The sequence below is a fragment of the Sphaerodactylus townsendi genome, linkage group LG12, assembly GCF_021028975.2.
Source record: "Sphaerodactylus townsendi isolate TG3544 linkage group LG12, MPM_Stown_v2.3, whole genome shotgun sequence".
Taxonomy (NCBI): Eukaryota; Metazoa; Chordata; class Lepidosauria; order Squamata; family Sphaerodactylidae; genus Sphaerodactylus; species Sphaerodactylus townsendi.
Window position 1 is genome coordinate 95,161 of NC_059436.1, and position 15,241 is coordinate 110,401.

Below are 15,241 nucleotides of genomic sequence, written 5' to 3' on the forward strand. Positions count from 1 at the left end.
GATAAAGATGACAGCCTTGGCCAAATGTCAGAACCAAGAATCTCATAGGTACACTGCTTTTGCACATGGAGGTTTCACCTAGATGTCTGCAAGCATAGCCTAATGACAACACCCATAAATAGAGTTTTCCTTTAGTGCATCATACTTGTTTGTTTTCAAGGCATGTTCACCAATGGCCCATCTTACCGCTTTGAAAGCAAAACCGGTTTCTTTTGACCAATTCCAAAGCCATACAGAAATACAGAGTCTTGGGGCAAACAAAAGATCAACAGGGCTACATGCTACAGTAAACCCTTCAGATCCCAAGATCTGAATGCGAAGCGTTCAAGAGTTTTCAAAGTCAACAACTACCTCTCCAGAGACCCAAAGCAGGTTTACACACCCAACAGAGTGGGAGAGTGCAGTCAACTAACAAGGCAGTCAGCGAACCACAAGAGGACTACAGAGAGTGCCAAAAAGGGGAGTAACGTTTCTGTGTGAATTGAGAGATTAGCCATAATCCTTCCTCCAACCTGCAAGGCAGAGGTCTGCACCCAAGTCCAGTTCTACAACTCCTTTAAAAAAAAGGCTTTGCAAGAAGCAGGCTTCCTTCCTTCCCTTGTCTGCTGCTCCCTTGACCGGTGGGTGCCGGTGCCCTGAAGCGGGGAGGGGGCACCTTTCAGGCTCCCCCTCCCCGCCTTAGGGAGCCCGCAGGTCAAAAGCTTTTGCTACCAGAGGGGCGCCTTCCCGGCCTTTCCAAACAAGGCGAGCAACTGGGCGCTCAAGAGGGTCCCCAACGCGCGCCCCCGCCCGGCACTCACCCGGCCCCTACTGGCCGTCCCGGGTTCGACTCCTTCCCTGCCCCGAGAGTTGCAGGAAGAGGCGGGGGCGGCGGGGGTGGGTGGGGACGGCTTTGGAATCCCCCCATCGCCACGGAGGCTCTCGCTTGCCTGAGCGGGGGTCAGGACAGCGGGACAAGACGCTTCGGGATGGAGGGACTCGCCCAGCTCCGGGAGAGGCGGGCCGGGCCAGGATTGCAGGTGCGGAAGGGCGAGGTTGAGCAACCAACGGAACAGCTGGGACGGGCGCCGAGACCAGAAGAGGAAGCAGCCTTGGCAATAAAGGCGGCCAACTTTTTTTGCGAGCCCTGCTCCTGTGCCTTTTACAACAGCCCCAAACCAGGGAAGTTAACCCGAGCCTTTAATGAGAAGCCCTGCTCTTCTGGGGCTGTCCAAAGCATAGGTTGGCAATCTTATTTCTAAACTTCTGCAGCTGCCATTGTTTTTCAGACAGGGCTCCTGTGCTTTTAACTCAGAGATGGCAGTACAGTAGGTCTTTTTGCCTCACTGGGGAGCTAGGAAAGCTTCACCTGTTAATTTCTGCCTGTAAGGCTGCTGTTAAAGGCATCTGATTCAAAGCAGTGAGACTGTTGACAACTTGGTAAACTTCTGCCAGTTTGGAGAGAAGGCTGCTAACTTCTTTTAGTAGGTTGTTATGGGTTTTCAGGGCTGTGTGGCTGTGGTCTGGTAGATCTTGTTCCTAACGTTTTGCCTGCATCTGTGGCTGGCATCTTCAGAGATGTATCACAGAGGAAAGCCTGTTACTCGCTGAGATACACCTCTGAAGATGCCAGCCACAGATGCAGGCGAAGAAACGTTCGGAACAAGATCTACCAGACCACAGCCACACAGCCCTGAAAACCCACAACAACCAGTTGAATCTGGTCATGAAAGCCTTGGACAATACATTCTTTTAGTAGCCTTGCTCCTTTACTTTTAAGACAAAGGTTACCTTTATTGCCTGAGTCTGACACAAGGAAGTTTCCCACCCCCCCACTTCCACATACATTAGTTTTAGTTCCCTGACTGTCAGAAGTGTAGCAGTTAAGTTTCATGGGCTGGGTTGCTCTTCAAGCCACAGTGACAAGGACAGTTAAAATACTGCCTCTCTGTTTCGGAATGACTATCCAGATGCAAAGATGTCTGTATATTTATGCACATATCTGTCTGTACATGTTACTTTCCACATTCATGCTGTATGTTCCTTGCACCCTGGATTGAATCTCCTGTAAAGGCTGCTAGATCAGTGGTTCTCAACCTTCCTAATGCCACGACCCTTTAATACAGTTCCTCATGTTATGGTGACCCCCAACCCTAACATTTATCCATTTTACAGATAGAGAACACTGATGCAGAGTGTCTCATGTGACCCCTGTGAAAGGGTCGTTCGACCCCCAAAGGGGTCACAACCCACAGGTTGAGAACCACTGTGCTAGATAGTGAATTAGCTTATAGTGGTAGTTTGCATAGAATGACCTATTAGGTTTGGTTTGCAAAATATTCAAAAGATGAAGCTTTTCTCTGCATGCAGTTGGATTTCTCTGGTTTGATTTCTGCTTGCAACACTATTGTCAAACAGACCATAGCCTTGCCAAGAAAGTGGGGAGGGGAGGAAGAGGTGGTAGGATGACTGTGAACAATGAGAGAGAGATTATACTATCAGAAGAGTGACTTTCAAGAGGTGTGTGCAGCTTGGTCCATCCCTTCACGACAATCAACATTATTTCTTCCATGTAAAAGACACCAGTCCCTGTCTGCAGCTGACCCCTCTAAAAAGTGGTTGCTTCAATTTCTGACACTACAAATCTTAGTTCCGCTCAGGACCCAGATTTAAGGGCTTCCTTCCTTGATGCAATCCCAATCATTTGATTCCAACAGCCAGGCAAGAGAAAAGTATTCTAGGAAACTGAAGCGTTGAAAGAAGAGTGTAGGTTTAGCATGGCCCGGACAACAACAAGGTGGATTTAACAGAATTCCTCAAACACATGAAAAGATGTCATCTCTTCTCTGCTCCTCCAAAAGAAAAAACTAAATAGATTTAATGGGCTTAAATTGCAGGAGGGTAGACTTCAGTTGCAAGCCAACTCCCTAAGGCAGTGATGGTGAACCTATGGCACAGGTGCCAGAGGTGGCACTCAGAGCCCTCTCAGTGGGCACGCGCAAACAGAGTGCCCCCCCACATCTAGGCCGGCCTGGGCCGCTGGGCTCGATTATTAGCATTAAACCTAAGACCTAGTTTTGGGGAAGCAGTGTAGGTAACCCTGTTAAGCGCTGTAAAACCCCACTGATTTTCATGCAAAGAACTAAAGCGCAATCCTTTACCTGGGAGTAAGCTTGGTTGCTGGCAATGGGGCTTGCTTCTGAGTAAACTCTCCTAGGGTCATGATTCACCCGTTCGAAGAGTTGCATGGTTGCTTCGAAGCAAAGCCAACAACTACCACCAAGCTTACTCCCGAGTAACACACACCTTAGAGCCAACATTTTTTCTAAATTAAAACCTCAGTATTCAGGTTAAATTGCCATGTTGGCACTTTGCGATAAATAAGTGGGTTTTGGGTTTCAGTTTGGGTACTCGGTCTCAAAAAGGTTCGCCATCACTGCCCTAAGGGTAAGAACAGAGTGACAATGGAGCTAATTGCATTGAGTGGGGAGAGCCTTTCTCTTGCTACCTTTTTACGAGCTTAAGCTTAGCAACCATATGTCTGGGATGATTTAGCTCAGGAATTCCTACACTGAAGAGAAGGTTGAACTTGATGACCTACAGGATTCCTTCCAACTCTACAAGGGATTTCAAAGCATTCATTTCTTGACTCAGGGCGATGTGCTGTGGCTGAGTGAATCTCTCTGTCCTAAAGTGACCTGCTGGAAAAGAAAGGCATAGAAGCAAATGGGCCCAGACTGGCCGGTTTCCCACATCGAGATTGGATAAAGTAAGATCTTTAATCTGGGGGGACAAGATGGGTGGGCAGAAGATGGGCTTTAAAAATAAGCCAGTTCTAAAACTTGGTTTTATTCTCAACTAAGGAGGAGGAGGAGGAGGAAGAAGGAGAAGGAGGAGGAGGAGGAGGAGGAGTTTGGATTTATATCCCCCCTTTCTCTCCTGCAGGAGACTCAAAGGGGCTTACAATCTCCTTGCCCTTCCCCCCTCACAACAAACACCCTGTGAGGTAGGTGGGGCTGAGAGAGCTCCGAGAAGCTGTGACTAGCCCAAGTCACCCAGCTGGCGTGTGTGGGAGTGTACAGGCTAATCTGAATTCCCCAGATAAGCCTTCACAGCTCAGGCGGCAGAGCTGGGAATTAAACCCGGTTCCTCCAGATTAGATACACGAGCTCTTAACCTCCTACGCCACTGCTCCTCCTCCTTAAGGGACGGCCTTAATTGTTAAAACTCTACCAAGCAGACTTTGTAAATAATTATATATAAAAAAAGAATGCAGTGCAAGTCATTTGCCTCCCAAATATACTGCAAAAAGAGAGAGGCAAGTGCAGTTTGGCTCCAGAAACCTCTGCAGTGATCTACGGGTGTCCCAAGAATGCAATCATTTTTCTCCAGGAAGTTTTCTGAGGCTTCATAAAACAGGGAGTCCTGCCAAGCGGCAACAGCTCAGTTTTTCCTGTCCTGCAGAGCCAGGCCCCTGACTTTAAAGAGATATATACCCACAACATCCACTGGCTCACTCTTTAATCATGTTGATTGAATTTACATTAAGAATGATGTTTACTCAGAAACTGATGAGAATGTATTGCACTGAATCTCACCTTCTCTATCCCCGGCTGTGTCGGTTTCAGCAATGTGTGGATAAGTAATGAGAGAGTTGTACCTCTGAATTCTACATTCTGTGCCCGAAAAAGCTGCATTCTGCAATGAGCATAAAATGTGCAAATGGAATGTGTTCGAACGTCAACTGTTTTGCAAAGATCTGAAAATTTCTTTTGTTGGGTCAGCATTGCTGATATGTTGAGGGGAAAGCTGAAAGTCTTCATGTAAAATCTGCCTAGGACACAGTTGGGACTTTAAAAGTCTGTGGATCATTCAGTAAACTGTTGCCATTTGTTATGTATTTGTTATTATTTGTTCTGTGTCCAAAATTACGTAAGAGCAGTCCTGCTAGATCAGGTGAATAGCAAGGCCTTATACAAAGGCCTCATCCTCAGCAACTGGTATGCAGAGAGATTCCCTTCACTTGGAATGGAGATTCCTTTTATTACTTGTGTCTAATAGCTTGCATTGCCAATACAGCTGGAGAGAGATGTTCTGCCCCTTAAATACAGGCTTAATGGGATATTATTTAACTTTATGCCACAAAAGCTTCAATTGCCCATTTCCAAACATTAAAGGGACAGGACATTTTTCACTAGGATTGGGCAACCCTATTAGTTGTCATTGATAGCACTAGAATGAATTTATCAAATCCGTCATCCATGAATTTATCAAATCTATTTAAAGCATCATTGATTGGCCAACAATTTACTGAAGTAGCTTCCACAACATATTTACACGTTAAATGAAATAGTACTTTGTCTGTCTTGAATCTACAGGTCATAAAGTTTATTGGATATCCTTGAGTTCCAGTGTAATGGAAAAGGGAGAAAAAATCTATTGACATCATGCATAATTTTACAAACCTCCACTCCTTTCTCTTGGTAATGAATATAAGGGTGTTTGTACACCCACAAGAATCATGGCCTACATATATTAAAATAGAAAGATATATCTTGTATTATTTTGTCCAGCTAGTTGTACACCCAGAACTAATTCAAAATTTCTTGCTGGCATTCATTAGTATAGAGAAGTGTATACCTGCAGAAGCTGTGCTTTAGGCATTACAAAGTACGCTGAAATGTACTATTATAAACTGCATGTATTGGTGAATCTATGACACATGTGTCAAAAGGTTTTGGGTGACATGCCAGCATTCACCAACACCCAATAAAAACTATTCTCCCTGTTTGAGTCATTTTTTTGTAATCATTTGATATTTCTTTATATAATAATACACATGATTGGACTGTATTTTTTTAAAAAAAATATGTAAGTAAAGAATTGATTCTCTTTTGCTCAAGGGGGTGGGGAGCGACATGCCAACAGAGTCAAGTTAGGCATTTTCTAATTTTTTTGGACATACTGAGCCTAAAAGGTTAGCCATCACTGCATTATACTATGATGTACAGGAAACAACATAAGGACCCAAAGTTTATTTTGATAGCTAACAGCCCCATCCAGGGTGGGGGGGTCAAAAGGGCTTCAGGGAGCAGTGTGGCCTTGCACCAGCACATTCGCCCTCCCTAAGGCATTTACCCCAGAGGAGGGGGCAGATGTGTTGATCGCTGCTCACCCCTTAGCCCACTGCTGCAAAACAGGAAGTCTGGGTTGCAGCAGGGCTGGGCTGGCATTCTGATTGGATGACAGCATGGGGGGCACAGGCTGTGGTGTTCCCAGGGGCGGAGCCAACATTAGTCTGCTTCCTCCCATGACTGAGGGCTGGAAGTGCAGCACCTTGGCCCTCAGGCGTAAGTCCTGGTAACCCCATTGGGCAGCAGAGAGGCTTTTTTGTATTTTAAGTGTCCCCACGCTGCCAGGAAGCGTGGTCAGTTTTATAGGGCTGCCCATCTTTTTCAAAAATCATTTCTGAGTTTTAAAGTGCTCTGTTCCAAACAACCTGGGCATTCTTTTCTTCTTTCCTCTGGAAGCACTTCCAGTAGTCTCAGCACTTTTTAACGCAGGCAGGCAGGAAAAACCATTGTTCCTAGAGAAGTAAGTGGATCAGCAGTGGATCAAGTGTGTCCCAGATACCAAGCTGGAGGCAGGTTTTAAGCTGTCAGGATTGCCCACAAACTTTTACTCAGACTGAGCATGGATAATGATCAACTCACCCTTCACGGTGCAGCGTTTTGTTTGTTCCTGGGAAAGTCAAGGCGTCCTTCTGTAGCCCCTCTGGCTGTCCCAGAACCTTTCTGTGCCTGGAAACACTGCCTGGAAACACTGTACGCCGCTCAGGCCGTGCCACAGTGGCGTCTGCCAGTAGAGAAGCAGATGAGAATATTTAGCCACAAACCAACACCATGGAAAGTTCCAAGTGCTGGGAAGTGAGCAAAACCAGACCCTTGCTTTAGGGTATCCTATCTTGTGTATTTCTGAAAAGGGTGACTAAGTGCTGAGATTGGCCGTGACTTACATTGTTCCTTTAAATGCCTCCTGGGGACTCCCATGGGAGCCATCAGGCAATGTGAGCTATGAATTACACTCAGAGTGCTCCAAGGTGGAAGAAATCACTCTGGCTGCCGGGAAGGACTGCTTACTTGCTGTCTCATCATTTCAACTACACCCGAGGGCAATCTAATCTTTCCCCGCTCCCGTTCCCCTGACCATTGGCTAAACTCCCACCATTGCCTTGGTTCTCTTCCTGTTTTTGGCTTGTCTAGCTAAAGTAAACCCACCGGACAGAAGGCATATCCCTTCTGTGTTCTGTACAGCATCTAGTATTGTTCACTGTCACTCCTAAACAGTTATTTTGCATATCTGGTTTTGAAAATTCTCTCTTAATGGTAGGTGAAACAACACTTTTTAAAAGTTTCCATAATACTTTACTCTTGCCTCCTGGAACTCACAATGCCCCCACTGAGATGTAGTAAAACTGCCTGATTTCAGGAGAGTTCACCTGCTGGAAACTCCTGTATGTTGCTGCTCTGGACACACCTCCTGAAAGGACAGAGGCACAGCCCAGAACTGTGACTCATGGAGGCTTCTAACTTCTAAATACTGCAATTTAAGCCCAAATCCACTTCAAATGGTTATTTCCTGGACCAGCCAAACATTGCCTCAAGCCACATATTGATTATGCCAGCGACAGAGCATCTGTTTTGTAGGCAGAAGGTCCGCAGGCATCTCCAGTTAAAAGGACCAAGTAGAAGATGTGAAAGACCTCTGCCAGACACCCTAGAGAGCAGCTGCCAGTCAAAACATGTAACAGAGACTTTGATAGACCAATGGCCTATTTCAGCATAAGGCCACTTTATGTGTTTATTACCAGAAACTATTTTCTTGCCTAATGACATAACACAGAACTCATCTACCCTGCTGATGTTACAACCGCCATGTACTACTAGAGATGCACATTTTAAACCTGCCTGATTGGACACTCCGCGTCCCCTCCCGCTCCATTATTAGGGATGTTCTTATGCTAGTGGAAAGCCAATACATATTTGACTCCCTGCCATTTGAGAGCTGAGGAAAGAAGCATGAATTGTCTGCCTGTTCTATACATTTCTATTTTCTCCCCTATTTTATGACAAGCCTGTTGGATGACCTTGGGCCTATCACTCTCTCTCAGCCTAACTTACCTCACAGGAATTGTTGCGGAAATTAAACGGAGGCAGTCAGAATGATGTTGCAAGCTACTCTGGGTCTCCATTGGGGAAAAAAGCTGTAAATATCTAGAATAAGAGTTCAAGGTACTGTACAGGATGTCCTCCACCTCTACCCACATAACACCCTTGAGAGGTGAATAAGCTAAAAGACCAGCCCAAGGTACAACTAGTAAGTTTTGCGACATTACCTTTGATAGGGGTGTGTGGGAGATATGTACATTTGAATCCCCAAACACAAAACTTTTTTAAAAAAACCCCAGCTCTGGGCAAAAAGATGTGGTTATGATGTTGGGGAAGGTGCAGTTAACTTCCCACCCCTTAACTGCTGTTTCTCCAGTTTGAAATACCTCTTCCCCTGGGCTCTATTAAGCCCAGGGGGGAAAAAAAGGGGGGGGGATATAAGCAGCTATCTATTTTTTCTCTCCTGACTGTGCTTACAGCAACCTCAGTGGGGTAATTTAACCAGGAAAGTAGCACAAAAGAGGATAGTAACCCCCTTACCTATAGACACACACCCCATAGTAAACCTCAAATAGATTGCTCTCTTCTGTGCTGGCTGCCTTTTGCAGCTAAATTATACACCCGAGGACCTGATCGTGGACCCTCAGTCAGCATCACACAGTTTAATGCTCTAGTCAGCTAGTAAGTTCAAGGCATCATTTTTGACTAGCCACACCTAGTGATGTGAGTGGCAAGAAATATTTTGCAGTTGCCTAGCAACTGCCTGCTCCTCCTTCCCACTGGCAGCAAAGTGACTGGCTGACCAAGGCTCAAGAGCCATCCAGGGAATAGCTGCCCATTCTAGGCCCAAAGCAGTCAAGTTCTGAACTTACCAGGCAGATCTGCCATTCCTTAAATGGATGAGCTATCCCTTTTCAGTAAACTCCAACCCACAAAACAGGGAAAATACACCCTCTGAACCCTGCTTGTGGGCTTTCAGTTCAGATTAACAGGGTAAACCTCTTGATGCAGAAGTCTGATTGGCTGGTTTTGTTTTCCAGCCTGAAGTAAAGATTTTCCCCATCCCGTTACAGCGTCCTACCTTTCCAGCTGCAAAGCTGCAAAGTCCTTTGCTTCTTGCAACACAGGCGTAAGGGAGAAGGAACTCTGTGGAAGGAAGGGGACGAACTTAGGCAGGGAGGGATGGGCCAGGGGCATCTGTCAGAAAGCAAAGCTGCTGGTCGGAGGAAAAGGATGTTTTGTAATCTTTGGCAAAAGGAAGCTGACTGCGCCCTGGGAGTTTCTAACCAGACGGCTGGGCTTGAGTCTCAGAAGGCGGCGAGGTTTAAGAACCCCTGTGGTTTTTTCCTTACAAACTAAATTCCAGGTTGAACTCTATTACCCACCCCCTCTAGCCATTCCAATCTTCTCATGCTGTAAAAATGCACGCTCGGCCCAAGAGAGAGCAGGAGGCCTCTCTGCAGGAAAGTCTGCATGATGTTAATTTCTTTTTATGCAAAGGGATACCTTTCATTTGCAGGGGATAGAGGGGCGCTTTGTTTCCAGTGGGCTCCTTCATTGCAAAGAACTCAGTGCTCAAACCTATCATTGGATATATCTGGTGTGATGAGGGTAGATTCTCCCCCAGCTAGCAAAGACCACATCTTTGAAGAGCATATGGATGAAACTGCGAAGAAAATTGACACCCACACCATCATGTGCTTGTGAACAGGCTATTTTTTGCCATTCTGATCTTCTTGGACTCGACAACTTTTAATCAAAACATTAAGGAGTATTCTGGCTTCTTGAATCTCAATCATATTTAGCTTGGCTCCAGATTTCTTGACTCAGAGCCAATTACATCACTCGCACAAAGCAATCACTGAAGTCAGTAGGTGTACATGCTCTGAGAGAGAAGAGGGAAAATTAATAGCCAAGTAAAAAAGAACAATCAAAGCAAGAGGCAGCAGTAGGTGTGCTATAGTTCCTATAATACAAGATCCAACTGAATGAATACAAGCGTCAACTAAAATTAGTGTTGCCACCTGGAGAAAAAATATTGTGTCTCTTAACAGAGGTTTAATGTGCAAAAACGGGTAGTGGAACCTTTTTATAGTATGGAGGTGAACAGCATCACTTGGTAAATTAAAGCCCAATTTTTTCCAAGCTTTTAGCAAGCATAAACCCAGTGAATACCAGAGCCAGTCACCCCCTTCTGACCACAACAAGGTTAATAGTGTAAAGAAACACATAAGGAAAGACAATGACTTCCTTTAGAAAGTTTGTGTCAGGAATCCTATGACACCTTAAAACAAAATTTATTCCAGCATAAACCTTCACGAGTTTGAACTTGATTAATCAGATGCACAATATTGAATTGGTACTTGGCACATGTATAATGTTCTAGTCTTTATCACCTGATGGCACACAACTGAAGGTGTGAACCTCAGCAAATAAAAATAATTGTTTGGGTGTTTGATCTGTGACAAGCAATTCACATCTACAGTCATCATTCAAGTACAACATATGCAAGCATGTTATATTAACTCTTATCTACTATACTGAGGAACACACCCTTAAATATCTGAGTGTAGAAAACAAGCTAGTCTTTTCTTTTAAACAAACAGCTGGATCTGCTCTTCTATAACAGCAGTCTGCTACCTGGGAGCTTCGATATCAGTACACCTATATGAATTGTGATTTGAGAGTTCCCCTGTCTGCCACAGATGTTGGGGGAAACTTCCTCTGTTAAACTTCTGTATATCAGCAGCAGGCATAGTGAAAAAAAATGTTCGCATTCCCATAGCAAACTGTTTTTTCAACTTCTATTCCAGAGAACTTGTACAATGTTTTAAAACTACACGTAGCAAAACAGCACCATCTGGTGGTTTTTGCTAATAAAAGGAAAGAGAAGACCTTCGCTCTAAAATGTAGTTCTGGAATTTTTTTACAGAAGGTGCTTGGCTGACTCCTCCATGAAGTTGCTAAGAAACCTCCCCTCACCTAAGCCAAGGTTTCCTTTAGTGAGGGCAATTCAAAAACAGATGAATTCATGACAGATACATGCAAAAACAGATAAATACAAGCAGTGCTTAAAAATTTTTTTTTTTAATTCCTAGGGTCATGTTGGTTTGCAGTAGAACAGCTAGATTCAAGGCCAGAGAAAGAGGAAGAAAGGGGAAGAAAATGAGTTCCTTTTACTGGGGTCCAGGGATCCAGAAGGGCCTTGGGTTGGCCAGGCTACGAACTTATTGAGTAGACGTGGTCTTTTTGACAGTCTAGAAATGAAATAGACTTTTTAAAACTCATTTAATATGGGATGAAGGGAACATGTTACAAGTTTGTATGGGGCCCACAGAAACGATGCAGAAAGCTGTCTCACTCAGCTCAGCTGGTATAGCTGCAGATGGGATTGCTCTGCCATTCTCTGAAAAGCCATTCGGTTACATCCTAGGAATCCTTTCTGTTATGTTATGAAGATTGCCTTTCATCAGGTTTTTCTTTATTACATCGTAGGAATCCTTTCTGTCATATTATGAAGATTGCCTTTCATCAGGTTTTTCTTTATTACATCGTAGGAATCCTTTCTGTCATATTATGAAGATCGCCTTTCATCAGGTTTTTCTTTATTATATCCTAGGAATCCTTTCTGTTATATTATGAAGATTGCCTTTCATCAGGTTTTTCTTTATTACATCCTAAGAATCCTTTCTGTTATATTATAAAGATTGCCTTTCATCAGGTTTTTCTTTACTACATCCTAGGAATCCTTTCTGTTATGTTATGAAGATTGCCTTTCATCAGGTTTTTCTTTATTTGAGGAAGTCTTATGGAAGGGAGCAACAGGGGAAAACGTTTTACATAGCCTTACACTTTGCAGAATTACAGTAAAATAAATCCTATGCAAAGCTGAAACCGGATCAGGCTCAGCAATACCCTACCCGTGGTGGCGAACCTTTGGCACTCCAGGTGTTATGGACTACAATTCCCATCAGCCCCTGCAAGCATGGCCAATTGGCCATGCTTGCCAGAAACTGATGAGAAAGGTAACAGTCTATAATATCTGGATTACCATTATGTGTCACTCTCCTCCACTAACAAGTGCAGCTTCTTGATCCACAAATTTGTTGTCACAAGAAAGCCCACAGGCTGAGCTGGTTATTTCCCCCAGAGGCAATGCATAGAAATTAGAAATATGGAGCAAGAAGAGCTCATGCGAGTTTGTATCAGGTTCACATCCAGCTATAGATTCACATTTAGCAAAATAAGCATGTGCTTAGGGCCCCAAGTAAAGAGGGCCTCAGAGGTTTTTTCTCCTTATTTCTGCTAAGTATTGAAGCACATTTGAGGATATGATCGAAGACTTTGCAATTAAAAAATGCAGGATAATTTTTTTGTAGTATAAAGTTATAAGTAAGCAACAGTAAGCATAATTTTGCATCCTTGATTCCTATAAGTTAAAATGCTGTGTATCTTCAAGGCGAGAAAGCAATGGAATAACAGGTGTTTTGTTTCATACAATGATATTTATTCATTAGTGTGTGTGTATGGGTGTGTTTCACAGTTTACTATTGTTTTTATTTTGAATTACATATACAGTATTTGGGGATACCATACTGTTTTCAGTGCTTAGGGTTTTAATCCGGGCTGTTCACATCATAATTCTTGACTTGGGTCATATACTGTAGTCCAGTGGTGGCAAACCTTTGGTACAGGTGCCAGAGGTGGCACTTAGAGCCCTCTCTGTGGGCACACGCAAACAGAGTCCCCCACACACACATCTAGACTGGCCTGGGCTCGATTATTAGCATTAAACCTAAGACCTACTTTTGGGGAAGCAGTGTAGGTAACCTTGTTAAGCGCCCTTAAACCCCACTGATTTTCATGCAAAGAACTAAAGTGCGATCCTTTACCTGGAAGTAAGCTCAGTTGCTGGCAATGGGGCTTGCTTCTGAGTAAACCCTCCTAGGGTCATGATTCACCCATTGGAAGAGTTGAACGATTGCTTCAAAGCAAAGCCACCGACTACCACCAAGCTTACTCCCGAGTAACGCAAGCCTCGGAGCCAACCGTTTTTTCTAAACTGAAATCTTGGTATTCAGATTAAATTGCCGTGTTGGCACTTTGCAATAAATAAGTGGGTTTTGGGTTGCAATTTGGGCACTCGGTCTCGAAAAGGTTCGCCACCACTGCTGTAGTCTTTGCAGATGCTGCTGACGTCCTGTAAAGATGAACATTTCCTGCAGAGGGAGCCCAAAGCAAAGGAACAGCTGAGAAAAATTCAGCTCATGCAGCTTCTCCAGCATGAGGCAAAGTGGAAAGCTTCTGTTGCAATGAATCCATTTATTTTTCACCAGTTGCTTTGGCTCCTCCACATTAGCCCCGCTTCCCCTCCATAAGAACTCTCACCAATGAATAAGGACAGAGGCATCAGACTCAAAGACGTTGGAGATCCAAGCTGAGCTGGTACTTAGGACCCACATCATAATTCTGTGCCTAAAGGCCCACCAGCAATGAAAAATTATTTGCCCTCTTAGCCAGTTCTTGTGCTGACTTTTGTGCGTTTTAATTGGATTAGTCTATATTTTAAGGCTGTTTTTAATTGTTCTGATGTTCTAATATTTGTTTGCCGCCTTGGGGGCCCTGATCAGATGAAAAGAAAAACACAAAAGGGTTTTTAAATAAACTAAATAAATACAACAAACCTCAGGCTCATTCCGCACATGCAGAATAATGCACTTTCAAACTGCTTTCAGTGCTCTTTGAAGCTGTGTGGAATGGAAAAATCCACTTGCAAACAGTTGTGAAAGTGGTTTGAAAACGCATTATTTTGCATGTGCGGAAGGGGCCTCAGCTATATATTTGGTATACTTGCTTTTTGCCGCCTTCTCTTTTGCTTGCTGAGCCAGCAGACAGCTGTGGCATACTTACGCTTGGTAACTCACAGGCTGATCTCCACCCTAAGAGACATAACTTTACAGTCTCCTGGTTTCCTCTTTCTTTTCATCAGAAAGTTCCTGCTATTTATCATCTTTATTCTTTACTCTTCAGCAGTGCAGAAAATTGGCACTTAATTTGCTCTGGGAGCAGGAGCGTTGGTAGAGTAATTGACATTTGCTCTCTGCCCCTGGTGTTACACCCCTCTTATGTTGCAGTTGGTAAGCATAAAGTTGTCACAGATTCAGTTTCTCCTCCCCGCCATTATCCTCTGTGCTGTTTTCAATTGCTGTCATTTTGAATGTGTTTCTGAGCAAGGGGGAGCAAAGAAAAGAACCCCGAGGGTGGGGGGAGAGTGGGAGTAAATGAATGCAGAAGATGCCAATTTCCTTGAGTCCCAGATGTACTAGAGTAGGGAGCAGCCATTGCTTTGCCTTAATTTCCTGCAAAAGCACATTCACCATCTCTACTAAGCCCCCTTCCGCACACGCAAAATAATGCGTTTTCAAACCACTTTCACAACTGTTTGCAAGTGGATTTTGCCATTCCGCACAGCTTCAAAGAGCACTGAAAGCAGTTTGAAAGTGCATTATTCTGCTACCACATTGTTTCTCAAACCCATGATAGCTTCTACACACTATTTTTTGAACTGAAACTGCAAGCATGCTTCACTGTTAAACTGGGAGAATTCATGGACAGGGCAGAGCAGAGACTCATGCAGAGAAACAGTAATGAACCTCCTCTGAAGACCAGTAATTACTGTCTGTGTCTGTATCAGGTACAAATGGACAATTCCAGCATTCTCGATGCAGAACTACTACAGAGTCACTCATTACAAGCCACGGTTAGGGATCAGTAACAAGAAGACAAACAGGAAGACAAACGCTAGCACAATTACACTTTGCGCCTCGATGTCAAATTGCTGAATTACTGAAAGGAACTGATTTAGGAAAAAAGAGTGCCCCTTGAAAAAAATTAAACACAGGGCAACTCTAGTTAAACTCTAAGGTCTTAAATTGGGTGATGCTCTCAACTATACACTGTATATACAATCTTAAGTGAGAAGAAACACATAAATTGTATATACAAAGTGAATGTGGCTCTAAGAGCCCCAACAAAGTACAAAAAGTTTTAACACCACTGAGCCTAGTGGGCACCCAGGTGGAAGCCTGGCCTTG

At 44.1% G+C, this 15,241-nt stretch overlaps 1 protein-coding gene and 1 long non-coding RNA gene across 2 annotated transcripts in view; one reads left to right on the forward strand and one right to left on the reverse strand.

The window, feature by feature from the left end:
• Window positions 1-964, reverse strand: part of TACC1 (transforming acidic coiled-coil containing protein 1) — a 75,758-nt gene extending 74,794 nt beyond the window's left edge. Inside the window, exon 1 of the mRNA XM_048512378.1 lies at window positions 801-964. Within this exon, the coding sequence (XP_048368335.1) occupies window positions 801-907 (107 nt within the window). The 5' untranslated portion in view covers window positions 908-964. The remainder of the gene's footprint in view (window positions 1-800) is intronic.
• On the forward strand, window positions 890-5,737 carry LOC125441660. Its single transcript, XR_007245883.1, has 3 exons — window positions 890-1,019; window positions 3,634-3,748; window positions 5,358-5,737. It is a non-coding gene; the product is annotated as an uncharacterized LOC125441660 (long non-coding RNA).
• The last annotated feature ends 9,504 nt before the right edge of the window (window positions 5,738-15,241 follow it).